Source organism: Peromyscus californicus, unplaced genomic scaffold (genome assembly GCF_007827085.1).
Source record: "Peromyscus californicus insignis strain IS unplaced genomic scaffold, ASM782708v3 Scaffold_20__1_contigs__length_68692818, whole genome shotgun sequence".
In the NCBI taxonomy this organism is placed as follows: Eukaryota; Metazoa; Chordata; class Mammalia; order Rodentia; family Cricetidae; genus Peromyscus; species Peromyscus californicus.
Genome location: NW_026294503.1, coordinates 32,426,513 through 32,442,190, shown reverse-complemented (window position 1 = coordinate 32,442,190; position 15,678 = coordinate 32,426,513). Strand labels below are relative to the sequence as shown.

At 47.9% G+C, this 15,678-nt stretch overlaps 1 protein-coding gene across 1 annotated transcript in view; it reads right to left on the bottom strand.

Moving 5' to 3' along the window:
- The window catches only part of Tg (thyroglobulin), a 184,647-nt gene that overhangs the window by 114,403 nt on the left and 54,566 nt on the right, over nt 1-15,678 (bottom strand). Inside the window, exons 23-28 of the mRNA XM_052747930.1 lie at nt 13,734-13,925; nt 9,394-9,561; nt 4,095-4,160; nt 3,573-3,653; nt 1,986-2,123; nt 324-500 (exon numbers count right to left, since the gene is read on the bottom strand). Coding sequence (XP_052603890.1) covers nt 324-500; nt 1,986-2,123; nt 3,573-3,653; nt 4,095-4,160; nt 9,394-9,561; nt 13,734-13,925 — 822 coding nt within the window. The remainder of the gene's footprint in view (nt 1-323; nt 501-1,985; nt 2,124-3,572; nt 3,654-4,094; nt 4,161-9,393; nt 9,562-13,733; nt 13,926-15,678) is intronic.

Genomic DNA, 15,678 nt, shown 5'->3' with positions numbered 1-15,678 from the left:
ATATATATTATATATTAGCATTTGAGATTATAATATAATTACATCATTTTCCCCTTCCTTTTCCTCCTTCCAATCCCTTCCATTCATGTCTCCTTGCTCCCTTTAAAAAATTCACAGTCTCTTTTTTCTTTAATTGGTGTGTGTGTGTGTATGTGTGTGTGTGTGTGTGTGTGTGTGTGCGCGCGCGCGCGCGTGTGCACGCACGTGGTCATGTATATCAAGAATATTACTTTTAAAGAGAAAAAGAAATTAACCTCACTGTTTCTGAACCTGCAGAGTGGTGTCCTATCAGATACCCAGCTCATGAAGGTCACAGTGCTTACCTTTTTTCTGGAAGAGGGCCTTTGGTTGGTGGGGCAGAATCTGGCTGCAGTTCTTGGAATTAGATTCCAGGACATTGTCACAGACTTGGGCTTCTGGGTAGAGGGAGCAGGTGAAATACAAAGGTGTGGTCTCCGTTATGTCTACTAGTTGACAGAAAGTGGGTTCCTGGGCACACCCTAAAGGCAAGAAGGCAGTCGGGGTTTAGTCCATGCAAGACTGTAAGTGGGTAGAAACATCTGGGGATTCTTCCAGTGCACTAATTTGCTTTCTATTGCTGTGATAATCACCATAACCACAAGTGGCCTGGGGAGGAAAGGGTTTATTTCACCTTGCAGCTTCCTGTCTATCAGGAAGGGAACTCAAGGCAGGAGCTGATGCAGAGGCCATGGAGGGTGATGCTCATTGGCTTACTCCCCAGGCTTTGATCAGCCTGCTTTGTTATACAACCCAGGACCACCTGCCCAGAGATGGCACCACCCACAATGGGCTGGGTTCTCCTCCCCTATCATTAATCAAGAAAATGTCCCATAGGCTTGCCTACCAGCCATCTGATGGAGGCACTTTCTTAATTGAGGTTCCCTTCCCTCAGCTGACCCTAACTTGTATCAAGCTGGTAAAATCCTAATGTACCCGTGATAGTCAGGAAGGCCTAAACAAAAACAATGGGGATCTATGAAGTGGGGAAACAGGTGTTATTGCGGCTCGAGTCCAGGCAGAGCCAAAGTGAAATGAGAAGTCAGAAACAAAATCAGCAATACAGGAGACAACAGGAGGAAAGCTCAGCAGCTTTACCCATGGTCTCTCAGAAGCATGGAGAGTCAGCAGACCAGAGACCCAGATCTTTGTATATGAACACTCTGTTCCCTACATATGTCAGTCTTGCCAAAGATACATGTGAACTACTTTAAGGAAAAGGTCATGGCTGATTCTGCTTTGGTTTTCATCCACAAAGTCAAATGTAAGTTGTAGAACATAATGAATATTCAACATTGGATGGATGGATGAATAGATAGATGGATGGACGAGTGAATGATAGGTTCTGGTTGCTGAGGAGACACTACCTTCACTGTGAGCTTCTTGAAGGCTGGGATCAAGCCCTGTAGCTGGATTTTTCTTTGAGCCACCAGCTCACAAAAAATGACATGAAGACTTATTATTAATTATGAAAGCTTGACCTATAGCTTAGGCTTGTTTCTAACTAGTTCTTACAACTTAAATTAACTCATTTCCATTCATCTACATACTGCCACATGACTCATGGCTTTTACCTCTCCTCTTGCATATCTTGCTCCCTGTGCAACTGGCTGGCCACTCTGCCTTTCTTTCTCTCTGACTCCTCTCTGTCCCCAGAAGTCCTGATTAACCTCTTCCTGCCTAGCTAATGGCCATTCTGCTCTATATTAAACCAATCACAATGACACATCTTTATACAGTGTATCTGCAACAAAGCCCCATCTCTATACTAAGAGTGTAGTGACCCCTGGGGAGGAAAGGGTTTATTTCACCTTGCAGCTTCCTGTCTATCAGGAAGGGAACTCAAGGCAGGAGCTGATGCAGAGGCCATGGAGGCCATAAGTTATGCTCATGAATTTGAACTTGTCCACATCTCAGGAGTTGTTGAACCAGTGTCTGGAAGAAGGCTTCCATCTAAGGATACTCACGAGAAAGACACCACAGTTTTGCCTGCTCTGCTGAAAACAGGTGTGTGAAGAGCCAGTTCTGCTGGCTGGGCAATGAGTGGCTTGCATTGACAATGACCTGGGTAGTGTCCACAGGGAGGAAAAGGTCTGCTGCCACATCTAAAAAAGAAGGAGAGAGTCAGCTTCCTTCACCTTTATCTCTATAGCAAGCATGAAACAGACAGAAGCAGACTTGGGGACAGACCAGAGACACTATCAAAAACATTCTTAGATGACCTGAGGCCAGAGCCGGGCTAGAAATGACAGGGTGTGGATCTGGTCAGACAAAAGGGGTTCAGAAGGTCTTAGGAAATTGTAAAATCATACAGTTGTGAAACCCAGAATTTTGGTCTGGAAGAAACCTTAGGAGCCTCCTGGTCCACCTTTCTACCCAAGGCTGGGCTTTCTCCTGAGATTTCAGTCCATGCCTGGGTGGCCTCATGTGACATAGATGAGCCAGTCACAGCAACCAATCACATCACCAGGTTCTTCTCTCTGAAACTTTCAGCTGGCCACACTCCTGTTTGCTATGTCATGCTGGAATTCAGTCTCTGAATCCAGCGCACAGTGGGCAGGTTGTCGTCCTGCAAAGGTGGGTCATAAAAGCAAGCTGGGTTTCTTCTTGCTGTCTTGAACCCCTTTGGTATCTTCTACCATGTTATTGCACAGTGGAAGGCCCTTAGTAGATGCAGCTTTTCAATCTTGAATTTGCCAGCCTTCAGAGTTAGGAGCCAAATACACGGTATTCCTTATAAATGACCTAGTCTGGACTGTTGTTACTGCAGCACAGAGTAGACTAAGACACTCTCCTTCTGCCCTCAGACTTCCCCTTTATCTCTCTCTACTCTTCTCTTCTTCCCATTCTTCCTGGTTCTTGTGCCACCTTAGAGTAAAATTATAGTTTCTGGAGGCAAGGTGTTCTCACACCTTTCCCATGCACAACCCCAACTCACGTCTGGATGAACTCATCCCCTGCCTGCCATGACTCCTTACAGACTGCTCATTTTGACAGGGTTGATAATTTCTGACAAATAGTAACATTTTTCTAGGCCCTACAGGGTTGACATTCTGGAGTTCTGGGCATGCTCTGTTAATTCTGCTCTTTAAGCAGGCAATTTCTCCTACTACAGTTCTTGTGTTTGTTTTTGCTTCTGCAACATTGGGAATGGGCAAGGAAGCCTCCTTACATTCTGTTCTTCTTGCCCATGTCAGGAGTCTCTGTATTTGTGAGTGGATAATTAGACTAGAGGTGTTTTGTGAGGCTCTCAGAGGTTCTCAACTTGTGGGTCACAACTCCCTTGGGGCATGTATCAGATATCCTGCATATCAGGTATTTACATTACAATTCATAACAGTAGCAAAATTACAGTTATGAAGTAGCAACAAAGTAATTTTATGGTTGGGGGATCACCACAACATGAGGAACTATATTAAAGGGTCACAACATTATGAAGGTTGAGAATCACTGCTCCAAGGCTTCAGAATAAGAGGCCTATTTATTGACCTTAGATGCCACTATCTTGTCTCCATAGCCAGGACCCAACTGTTTAAACTCTTTAGAGTCAATACCTGCTTGTGATGGAGAGTTTACCCTTTGTACCACGTTCCTTCCACATCCCATAGACTCCGGCCGAGACGCCATGTCAGAATCTAGGAAGAAGAAAATAAGATCACCAGTAATGGTGAGGCAAGCCGCACAGCAATCCTCCCGTCCCACAACCAGGAAATCAATAAGAGGCAGGACCGATCCAGCCACGGGGCCACGTTCCCTGGGCAAATGCTTCCTGAGGTTTATACCAGCCCACTCAGGTAACAAAGACAGTCTGTAGCAGTGAACTCCATCTCCCCAGAACCAAGCATTTCCTGCCTGCTCCATCTTTTGGAGGCTTTCCACATGGCATTCTTTTAGACTATGTGTCTCTTCTGATGAGGAATGGAGCCCTTCTGTTCCGTAGAAAGCATGCCCACAGAACATAGGTCCTGCATTTCATTTCCCACTGAGAGAAGCGTGCCTTGTGGATGGATACAAACTGGGGCCGAATCAAGGAAGCCACTGTCTGTCACCCCTGCTTCCCCCCCCTCGGAGCTCACCTTTCCAGAGGTAAACCTGCTGGAAGCTGGTAAAGGCATCTTGAGCGCCCTCCAAGAGTGTCAGACCTGCAGAGGATTGCCATTTGATGAGTCTGTTGGTGTTTGCTCTCAAAGGTTACCCACATTTACAATTGTTTCATCACCCCCTACCCACCCAAGATGTTCCTGGCTTAACTCTGTTCTCCAGAGTTCCTCAAAGTCTCCTGGAGTACCATTCCAACACTTGGGTACAAAACAGTGCTGGTCAGACTTCAGGGATCCAGCTCAGGAAACCAAAAGACTAATGTGTGGAGGGTCACAAACCTACAACATGTGAGCATGAGCAAAGCGGTTCAGAAATGGCTTAAAGAAAGTAAGGTTTTCAGCAGGTCCCATTGTGGGTATTTCCTGACATCAAACACTGCTGAGATTCCAACCTCCTTAATGAAGCTGGGTCAGCAGGGTAGGGGTAAGGTCACATGTCACCAAAGCTAATGTCCTCAGTTTGATTCCCCAGACCCCACATGGTAGAAGGAGAGAACTAACCCAGTCAAGTTGTCCTCTGACATCACATGCACATGTTGGCATGTCTGCCCATGCAATATCCACATGCACGCACAGCATGCACAAAACACACACACACACACACACACACACACACACACACACACACACACCCCAAATACATACATCAATAAATGTAAAAACTGTCTGGGGCTAGCAACTGAATGATGGCAATACTCTACAGAAGTTATCTTCTAGATCCTTCACATCTGATACATATTCAATCACTGGCAACTTTTCTTACTTAATGTATTGTTAATGTTATTAACTAGTCTTTAAATTTTTTACTGGCACATATTCATTATATGTAGTGATGGGCTCTATAAATATATAAATTTATAAAAATGAGATTTACCATCTACTTTGACTGTGATAATGCTTCACATATCCTTTCCTTTTCCCCATTTCTCTCCCCTCCCCACTCCGGCTAGTTCCCTCTCTTCTCTGGCAAGTTCTCCTTCCCTGGTGCCACACTGGGTAAAGCTAGATTTCTCATATGCTCGTGGTGGTGTTCCTCATTTTCCCCTGCTCAGTCTCAGACAGAGTCCAGGCAGAAGTCCAGCACGCTCACCTGGCACACACCCCTGATAGCTTGAGGGGGAAACGTCCTGTGTACACCTGCTGTGGGGTCAGACTGTACCAAATCATCTCTTGGTGATCTGTGAGTTGGTGGTGTATTTGTTTGTTTATTTATTCTGGCTGTGGGCACCAGAAATTAGCTGTAGATGGGAAACTGAACGGGGGGGGGAGAGGGCTATTCGAGCATTGCCAGGTTGACAATCCTTAATCTAAGAAGATGGCAAACTGCAGGCCTGCGCTTTAGTGATGCCCACACCCATCACCTCAGCTAGCTGGGAAGCTCCTGGGCCTTGACAGTGGAAACTTTTGCAATCTTTGGACCCAGCACTTAGCCTGATGTTTCCTATGTGCCTGGTGGGTTTTTGTTATGGAGGCTACATCACAGGGCTAGGGTGACATCGTGTGAAGACTGCCACCAACTCCTGGCTGGTCCCACCATTCCTTCCTGATCCCTCTGCTCCTTTCGCCAGGAGACTTTTAATATCTCTCCTTTGCCATCTTTGAAGTAGGACTCACTGTGAGCTGGCATTCTCCCCGAGTCCGGGAGAGAGGCTTTGCAGTGACAGCTGAGAGAAGGAAATCCCAGTTATCAGAGATGCCAAAGAATCTGCTGCTGTAACCACACATGACTTGAAAGCATTTTCTGCTGTCAGGAAATCAGATGTGGTACCACGGTAGTTGAAAGTGGCCCTAGGGGGCATGGTGGGAAGTGTGCACAATAACTTGGGGGTTCAAAAGTTGAGCCGTAGTTATGGTATTAGTGAGCAGTACCAAACATTCTGTTCTGAAGTGCACTAACTGGGTCAAGTTTGCCTCAGCAGGTGATGCAAGGGATCATGAAAACTATAATGCAAATCGGACTTTGGTGAGCTTCCTGTTTGAAGGTCAGGGATTCTACTGAGCTGTAGTTTCCTACAAATGGGAGCCGACCCATATTAGCTTTCCAATACAGATCTAAGTCTGCCTTACCCGGGCCCAGGTCTCTGCTGGACTCAACTCTGACATCAGCAGCTGGCTGAGAAACAGAAGCAACCCACCCTAGTGAGGGTTGCCGTGGGACACCCAGGTAAATGACCAGATAGTTGGAACGTGGAAAACAAAGTCATTTTCTTGCTGCCTGTACAGCATGCTGGCACTTCGTTCTGTAGCATAAAGTGTTCACACTTCACAGAGGGTCACCCTGAGGCTCAGGGTGGCTAAGTGCTTGAAGAAGATTACGGAGCTATGGGGAGAATTCGAGGCTCAACCAAAGGAATGTGGAATGCAAACAATCCGGGCAGCACCTTGCCTCTGGGTGCCTCCCGCCATGCCTCCTTCAACCCTCCAAGCAGTCCCCAGGACCATCGTCATCATAGTTCTCTTTCGAACTGGAAAGGCTGTGGCCTGGGCAGGCCCAGCCCTGAACAAGCCTTCCCAGTGGGGTTTGGTTCATGGCTCTGCCAGCTCCACAATTCAACCAGCCTCTGTGAGATTGTGAAATGAGAAGGAAGGGGCTGACCCTCAGTGAACTTGGACGGAGATAGAGTTTGTTGGTTTTGTTTGAAAAGACGCTTCATTAAAAGGGACATCAGGGCAGCCTGAGGTATGCCCCTGGGATTATAAACCAAAGGTTGTCTTATGCACAGATTGATCAGAAGGCTAACCACCTCAGTAAGAAAGCCCTAGAAAACATACACACACACACACACACACACACACACACACACACACACACACACACACACACACACTCTGTATTGAAAACCTCAAAGCTGGGCTGGAGAGATTTCTCAGTTGATAAATCACTTGCCAGTCACAAATGTGAGGACCTGAGTTCAATTATTAAAACCCATTTAAAAAGCCAGGAAAATATTTGCAATTCTAGTGATAGTGAGATGTGAGGTAGAAAAGGACAGATCCCTGGAACTGTCCTGCTAGCCTCAGGAAAGCCCCAGACCAATGAGAGACCCTGTCTCAAACAAAACATGGAAGGCACCTAAGGAATGATATCCAAGGTTGTCTTCTGATTCACACACACACACACACACACACACACACACACACACTCCACACACACACACACACACACACACACACACACACACATACTCCACACCACACACACACACTCCACACACACACACACACACACACACTCCACACCACACACACACACACACACACACACACACACACACACACACACTCCACATACCACACACACACTCCACACACACCACACACACACACACACACACACACACACACACACACACACACACACACACATACACACACACACAGATTCACATACAGTAAATCCTTCCAAGGCCCTTTATTGTCACTCCTTTGCAGGGAGGCCAGGCCAGGGCACATTCCTGGCTCCTTGGGCACACACACCAAGCACATGTTTTGGCTGAAGCAGGTCACTGACTTACTGCTGCCAGTTCATCACATGTCTTTCCTGAAATGCCTGTTTTCACCCTGGGTGCCTCTCAGAGTAATGAAGACCATCTGTGAGGCAGCCATCCCACAAGTAAGCTGTTTGATTCTGTTTATCCCAAAAGAAGCTACTTAGGCTCTCTGGAATTCTGCCAGAGCCTGGCGTGCATTTCCAGGCTTTGGTTGTGTGTACCATCTAGATTGCCTGTGTTTTCTATGCTGGATTTTATGCTCCATGTCAGGAGTCCAAGAATTAGCGAGGCATGTATAATCCTCCAAAGAATAGCATACATACCATATACTGGCCTTGGTATCAGTATGAGTTAAAAAAAAAAAGGAGACACAATATCGTCTCAAGCTCCCCCTATGTGCCTGCCAGTATTGGAGTGGCTAAGATTCCCAGAACCTGTTTCAGTCAAAGCCTCCTTAGGAAGTGGCCTAAGTCCCATGTGCCTGCTTCCCTTCAGCTGGAAGACGGGAAAGACCACAGCCGCAGTGCCTTTCTGGAACCACTGTGTGCATGGGCAGTTCTCACAGTCTTGCTGCTCTGGGGCCTAACAATCCAATGAAGTATTTCGTTTCTATGACATCGCTATGCTCTCTGCCAACCTAGCAGGCAACAGGTTTAAACATTATTGGAGCTGCTTCTCAGAAAACAGATTCCTAGCCCTCCTGGGCATGGGGGCCTGAGACTTTGCATGTCTAACCAGTTCTGGGTGGCATGGGCCCTGCTGTGCCTGCCTGACCTTGTGAGCGGCACTAGCCTGGCCAGGGCCAATTTAGGCCAGAAAATGAAGCCTTTTTCCCTCTCCAGGGCTTGCTAAAGAGGGGCAGCCAGGCAAGAAGGCTGAAAGGAGGTCTGACTGGCACAGGGAGACCTTGGCAACTCAGCAGCCATTCCCATAGATTGAGGGGTCATCCTGCTGTCTCTAATGTTTACATATCTTATAGAAAGGTCCGAAGAGCTTCAGTACATAGGAGAGGGGAACACCCCAGTCTTGGTAGTTTTCTGCTCACTGCACACACACCCCCACCTGTGACAGGCCTGTCCCTGTACTCCTGTGGTTAGAACGGCAGGGCATTAGGAGCAACACTGAGGCTCTTCACTTCCCCGGGAGAATGCCCGGGGTATCTCACTGTCGTCCTCCACCTTACTTGTCTTTAGATAATCTACGTGAGACTTTGCAGCACCTCCCACTGATGGAACAGCATTTCCCGTCTTTTGACTTCTGGTTTCCCCATGTGGTTTGTTTATGCACCAGAATGAGACGGAGATGAGTGTGTCTGGACTTTCAGAGGCTTTGCACTTCTTCCTTATTCTGTCCTGCTTCCGCCACCTGCAGGACAAGAACACACTCATCCCAAGGAGGATGAAGCCAGCAGGAGCAGGCCTGGCCCCAGTTGGCCTATAGGGCTGATTAGCCATCAGCCAGGCATGCTAGATTCCCGAGGGATCTTGGCCCCAGCTAGCTTTGAGAGCTAAATCAACTAAACGTTTTGGTGGGATAACACTGAACTCAGCCAGTAATTTTCTGTGCAATATCATGAGTGCCATTTTCTTCTGGACTACAAACGGACCCTACATAGTCTGGAGGATTGTGAGGTCAGCATGAGGAGGATATACCTGTGCCCTGGGAGTTTTGTAGCTGAAGAGGGATACAAGGTCACGGGGTGCAGAACTGCACCTAAGAAGTTAGCAGAGCACCCTGCTGGTGGGAAGCAGAACTTAGAAATATGCTGAACAGTAGAGGCTTACCATTCAGGAACTCTTGGCCTCCCAGAGTCAAGGCCAGCTGCCGGCTCCCCTGGTCATATGTCACCCCAGCACATGTAGCATTGGCCTGAGTATCAGAAGCATCCCTCCAGTCACTGATGTGGCAAACCAGAATGTCAGGAGAGCTGAGAAGTCCACAGACAGTGGGCCCTGTCAAAGAGGAGAGACCAGTGTGAAGGAAACCGCCAGGGCCCTGCATAGCCTTCCTGTGTTCTAAGAGCCTGGACAATGCCCAAGCATGGGACAGGGACACCAGGGTACCAGAGCCTGCTTTCCAATCCCTTTCCAAAGATGGCCTCAGAGGCCCTCTTATGCTGCACTGTTACAGTACACAGGGAGAGTGCACCAGCCGTGGACTTTATCATGGGGTCACATGGGGGTTGAGATGGCGCTGGAGAGTCAATGTTCACAAGGAGCACACAGAAAAATCTGGTGTAGAGCCAGATTTAAGAGTCAGTGACCTCCTTAGATACTCTAATTTTACAGAGGGGGAGACTGAGACACCACAAAAGGAGAAGTGTTCTTTTTTCTAGTGTCTGAGCAATAGTGAAAGGGGGGGAGGCAGCAGGAGCCCCATCAAGGAGCAGAGAGAGAGAGAGAGAGAGAGAGAGAGAGAGAGAGAGAGAGAGAGAGAGAGAGAGAGAGGAGGTGGAAAGGAGAAGAGAGGGAAAGGGAGAGAGAGAGAGAGAGAGAGAGAATAGACTTAATGCAGAGACTTGTCCCCTTGTCCCCTGACCCCCAGGTCAAAAGGAAACCACACAGCTTCCTCTACTAGCACTGCATGTTCCTGCCTTAGGGACCAGGTACTTGCTCGTCACACCCTCCAGCTTCAGTGACACTTACGTGAACCTGAGGTCATGGGAGTTCCCGAGTCCCTCTTCCCAGTAGCCCCACTTCAATGCAAGCTTAGAGCCTCGTGAATCATTACTAAGTACTCCCTATTGAAAATACAGCCAGCCATTGGGAGCTGGAGGTAGGAAGCCAGAGGAGGTTGGAGGCTGCTGACCGCTTTTGTGAGGGTTAGTTAGGAGGGGAGCGGGATAGGAGGGGTTTAAAAGAAAGCTAAATGACTTTGCAGGCTGTGGGAGAGGATGTAGCGGGATTCTGTCCCCAGACCTCAGCACGTCTAGCCAAAGCCCTCTAAATTAAAACTCCCAACCACCCACTGTACCGGATGAGTCTGGAAGGACAGCCAGATGGTCTAGGCATGTCCCAAGGGCCCACATTCTGGCAGTGAGGTAAGGGGTGGGTAAAGATGCCGGGTTCAGGGTAATTCACAGCTCACTAGTTAGCCTTGGAGGGAACAGCAAACAGGCTGCCAACCACAGGGTCGTGGCAAACGGGGTTTGGAAGGCTCACTGCTTCCCAGATCCTTCATATATGATCCTAGGGAAAATGAAGTCAGTGTTTCCACATGGAAGGATCACATGGTCTGGTGAGTCACACGGCATCTGGAGAGACGGTGGCACCCACAGAAGATATGTTTATTCAAGGCGGCATCCTGGTTCTGAAGGCAGACTTTCTAAACATGGGTATGAAGAAAGACATGTGTTGATGCACATGTGTGTGTGTGGGGGGGGGGGAAACACTTAATGATTTGCCCATCTAACACTAACATGAACCCACATTGTATAATCATGGGGCTGACTCCAGACAGACAGTTAGGAACCAAGTTGTTCTAACGATCTTTTCAGCAAAACCGTCTCACTCTGGGCCTGAGGATGTAACTTTGTTAGCAGACTACTTGTTGTGCACGCATAAAGACCAGGGGCCAATCCCTAGTACCATACATGCTACAAGCATGCTGAAGCATGCCTGTAATCCCAGCACTGAAGAGGTGGGAAGAGGAAGGTCACAAATTCAAAGGCATCCTTGGCTACTTAGTAAATTTCAACTTGGGATGCGCAAAACTCTGTTTCAGTGAAAACAACAAAAAACCAACCAGTTTCATTCTTAGCACGGCTGACCACAGTGAGCTCAGCGGGTCATCTTCCAGTGGTTGTTTGTTTACTTGGGCTGTCAGAAGTATGAGGGACTGTCAGGGCTCCCTGTGCCTCCTACCCTCCCTCATCTGGTTACCTTGAGAAGTCCTGGATCTCTTCCTTCCTGCCTAGTAGCTCTACCTTTCTTTCAGATATTCACTAGGGTCTGACACACTGTGTATCTTCTCACCCATCACCTTCTGTCTCCCCAGAATTCTCACCTGCCCTCAAAACTTCTTTTATTTAAAAAAAAAATTTGAGACAGGGTCTAGTATGTCCTAGGCAGCTCTCTAACCCAATCACCTTGAACTTCTGACCCCCCTTCCTCCACCTCTTTCATAGTAGGATTACATGTGTACACCTCCAAACCTAGTTATGTGTGGTGCTGGAGATGGAACCCAGAGGCACATGCGTACACGACAAACGTTCTAACCACTGAGCCACATCCCCAGCCCTAGTCCGACAACTTCCTAAGCTACCAGGAGCTGCTGCCACTCCACTGGCTTCTGGCTTCTGTCCACTAGGCCTTTCTGATGCCTCTGACGCTCCCGCTTATCCAGTGGTTTCTGTCTTCCATCCACTCAGCCTCTCTGGGCCCTGGAGCTTTGCAACCAAAAAGAGCCACATTTTGTAAATGTCTCAAACGTACTTCAGACTTAGTGTGCCCAGGCGGACTCCTGAGTTCTCTCAGTCTCCCTCTGGTGTCATGCAATAGATAACCCGGTGTCTCTGCTGTTCATCACTTACTACAGAGCAGACTCTCACCATGTGAGCCAGCCACACACCTCCTCTTTCTCACTACCCACACCCAGAGTCCTCTTGATTTGCCTCATTTTCCTCAACCCACTGCCACCACCCTAGTCCAGGCCACCTGGTCTTCCACATAGCTTCTCACCTTCTTGACCCCTCCACACCCAAGTGAGCTTCATCTGTCACCTTTTCCATACTCCAGCCAGAGTGCTGCCTTCAAATGCAAATGTGACCATGACCCTCACTCTCTTGAAGCCTCCCATGGCTCCCAGGTGTTCTCAAGATGAAAAAGGTCCCTTTGATGCAACCTCTCCCTCCTGCTCTCCCTTTTTTTTTTTTTTTTTTTTTTTTTGGTTTTTGGTTTTTGGAGAGAGGGTTTCTCTGTGTAGCTTTGCGCCTTTCCTGGAACTCATTTTGGAGACCAGGCTGGCCTCGAACTCACAGAGATCTGCCTGCCTCTGCCTCCCGAGTGCTGGGATTAAAAGCGTGCGCCACCTTAAGCCAAGGCCACTTTCTGCTTGTTCTCCCTGCTCTGGGGACCACAGCTAACTTCAAGTTCTCCCTCTTCATCATGAACTGACTTCTAATGTACCCTTCTTCCTCCGCCCAGAACGACCCTCCCTCTTCGATCCACCAAGTTAAAGTATGCACTCTATTTGAGATCTAAGGAAATCTTCATTTCTGCTCTGAATAGAACAAACATGATAGGTTTCCAAAGTTGTATTTAACTTTCTTTCTGGGCCCAGTCATTACCAATTATCCTTTTCTCTCTCGATAATATCTTCAGGGAGAAAAGGACAGGCGGGCAGGAAAAGAGAATGAGAGCTCTTGTTTCCGGCATCCTCTCGCCATGCTGACCTGATTACTGAGACCTAGAGTCTGCCAGTGGTCCTAAGACCAGATGGTGTCTCCCAGACTCTAGCCTAAAACCCAGTAAATCCTATTCTAGCATTGCCTTGGGTTTCTCACTTCATCTAAGTGCTGTTTACCCCCAGAGCATGGACCAGCCTCTACTTCCGCAGAAGGCCACCAAATCCCTACGATCTCGCCCTGATCTACACTATAGCACCTCAGTCCCTTCCTAACATAAGGCCACACTACTAAGTGTGTAGGTTTACTTCTGCAAAATGAAAAGATACCCACTGAAAATGACCCAGGGAAGATATTCCATAGGCTGGTTATCAATATAGTCAGCAGCAGCAGAGAGGAGCAAGCTAAGGCAGTTTGACCAAAAGTGACCTTGCCAGTCTTCCACAGTAAGATACACCTGGGTCAAATGCCACCCTGTCCCCTCAGAAGCTATATAGCACTGAGCAATTTATTTCAATTCTTGGAGCCTCTGTTTTTGTTTATAAAATTGAAGACAACCATAAAGATTAAACCAGTGTTATAACAGGAAGTATTGGCACAATCTGTGACATCAGTAAGAGGCCAGGGTTTGCCTCTGACTTCGTGTGTGAATATCACCTTCCATTTGGGCATGGTAACATCATGCTAATGAGTTCTGATGCCAGGCTCCACACTGTGGTTTTTTTGAGTCTCCAAGTGCCCCATATCCCTGGTCAGGCCCAGCCCTCCAGCTGGCCATACCTGCTTTGACCTGTGTGAGGATGAAGCCATCGCAGCAGGAGTCACGGTCACAGGCGAGCAGACAGAAGATGTGTGCATCTGTCAGGTTGGCTCCCGAGTCTGAGAACACCACAGGACTATACAACCCGGAGACCACGTTTTGAAAACCTGTTGGTTCGAAGATCTTCTGACCAGCTGCCGTGGATTCATGGCCTAAAAAAATGGCAGAAAAAGACGGAAAAGACCTCAAAACCTAGGGAGTTGAGCAGAGCTCCTTGATCTCAATCAGTTCTGTTGAATTCAGCCCATCTGTGCCAAAAACAGTGTGGGGCCAAGACAGAATTCTCTCTGGCATGAAACCTCTATACTTTGACCATGCATGGTGAGGATATGGCTGCCATACATGGACCTCAAAGCCATTTACCTGGACCACACATATTATACCTGTGAATATCATCACACCTAGAAAACTGCATGTGCTGTTCCTCTGATTATTCCGATGTGACAATTTCCTGTCTGCATAGACACTGCACCCTATACAGCTCATTTCTTGTTTATTGCTTTATATATATAACATAGATAAGCCCAAACACATGGCAGTGGCAGACAAGGAAACTTGGCTGCCATCATTCAGAAGTCACAATGGATACTATTTCCTCCATCTTGTTATATCAAACAGCCACAGAGGAACCCAGAGTAGACAAGGCGGCTGCAGAGCTAAGGGGTCTAGCCACTTGCTTTCAGCCTGTCTTAGGCTCTTCCTTCCAAAGTCACTGACATGTGACCCTTCACTATGTGACCCACCATCAACCATCACTCAGCCCCTGCTGACACCTGCTTTTCAAGCTGTTTTCTACAGTGTCCACAACAGCTGTTTCTAAAGAACTCAACACATCTTTTTCTGTCACTAGGCCATCGACTTTAGCAGGGTCATATTGTCTCTGCTAACCCTCTGGTTAAAAGTGGCTTTCACTGGGGTTTGCCTGTTCCTAATTCTGGTTCTCTCAAGAGTACCAATTTACAAAATCAATCTCTCTCTCTCTCTCTCTCTCTCTCTCTCTCTCTCTCTCTCTCTCTCTCTCTCTCTCTGTGTGTGTGTGTGTGTGTGTGTGTGTGTGTGTGTGTGTGTGTAGCCTTGTTCTTGTGTTCATGTTATTTTGAGGAGACAGCCTTAGTCTGTGATGTGAATTGGCTTCCCTGGTCTACAGCAGGTAGGTGGAAGAAGAGACTTAGAGCCCATGCTTTTCCTTCCCTGACTCCCCATTAGCCCAGAGGTGGTCTAGGCCTGCACTACCTTCCTAGAGACACTGCAGAGGCTCATAGTGCAGCCTTAGATTCTGAAGGTCCCAAGGGCAGACCCTGATGGCCCCTTGCTACACAAGTGCTAGCATCCTCTGGGCCTCTGCTTCCTCCCCTACACACAGGCCTGAGAATCCTTCCACTCAAGGACGTTGAACAGAGACAAACTGCACGCAAGACAGCTACACAATGGTCCTGGTGCTAACTTATGCCCAACTGGTGTTTTATATACTCCAAAATGCCAGCATCTCTTCTCTCCAAGCATGGACCCACTCAGCCCCATCTGCCTAGCATCCCGTGGAAAGATGCCACCATTGCTCAGTGCAGCCCAGGTTCCCTTAAAAGAGCCACTGCAGTTTGTCACCATTAGAACTTGCCACTCCTTCCCTGCATCTCATTCACACCCTGCTTGGGCCTTTAGAAAAGATCCCACCCCTTCCCCTGTATTTAAGCTATGTGAGAAAATGTCCACGCAGCAGCTCCCAGATACACGCATCACTAGTTTTCAGCCAAATGCCACTATCTGAACACTGATTTCATTGGACCAGAGCTATGCTGCCACAACCATTTGAATGCACAGTGGTTACTGTGTGACTGTCGACTGTCGTTCTCATTGCATAGGTTTTCAGACCGCTGTTCTACCGGCCAGTGCTTCCTGGTGCCAAGG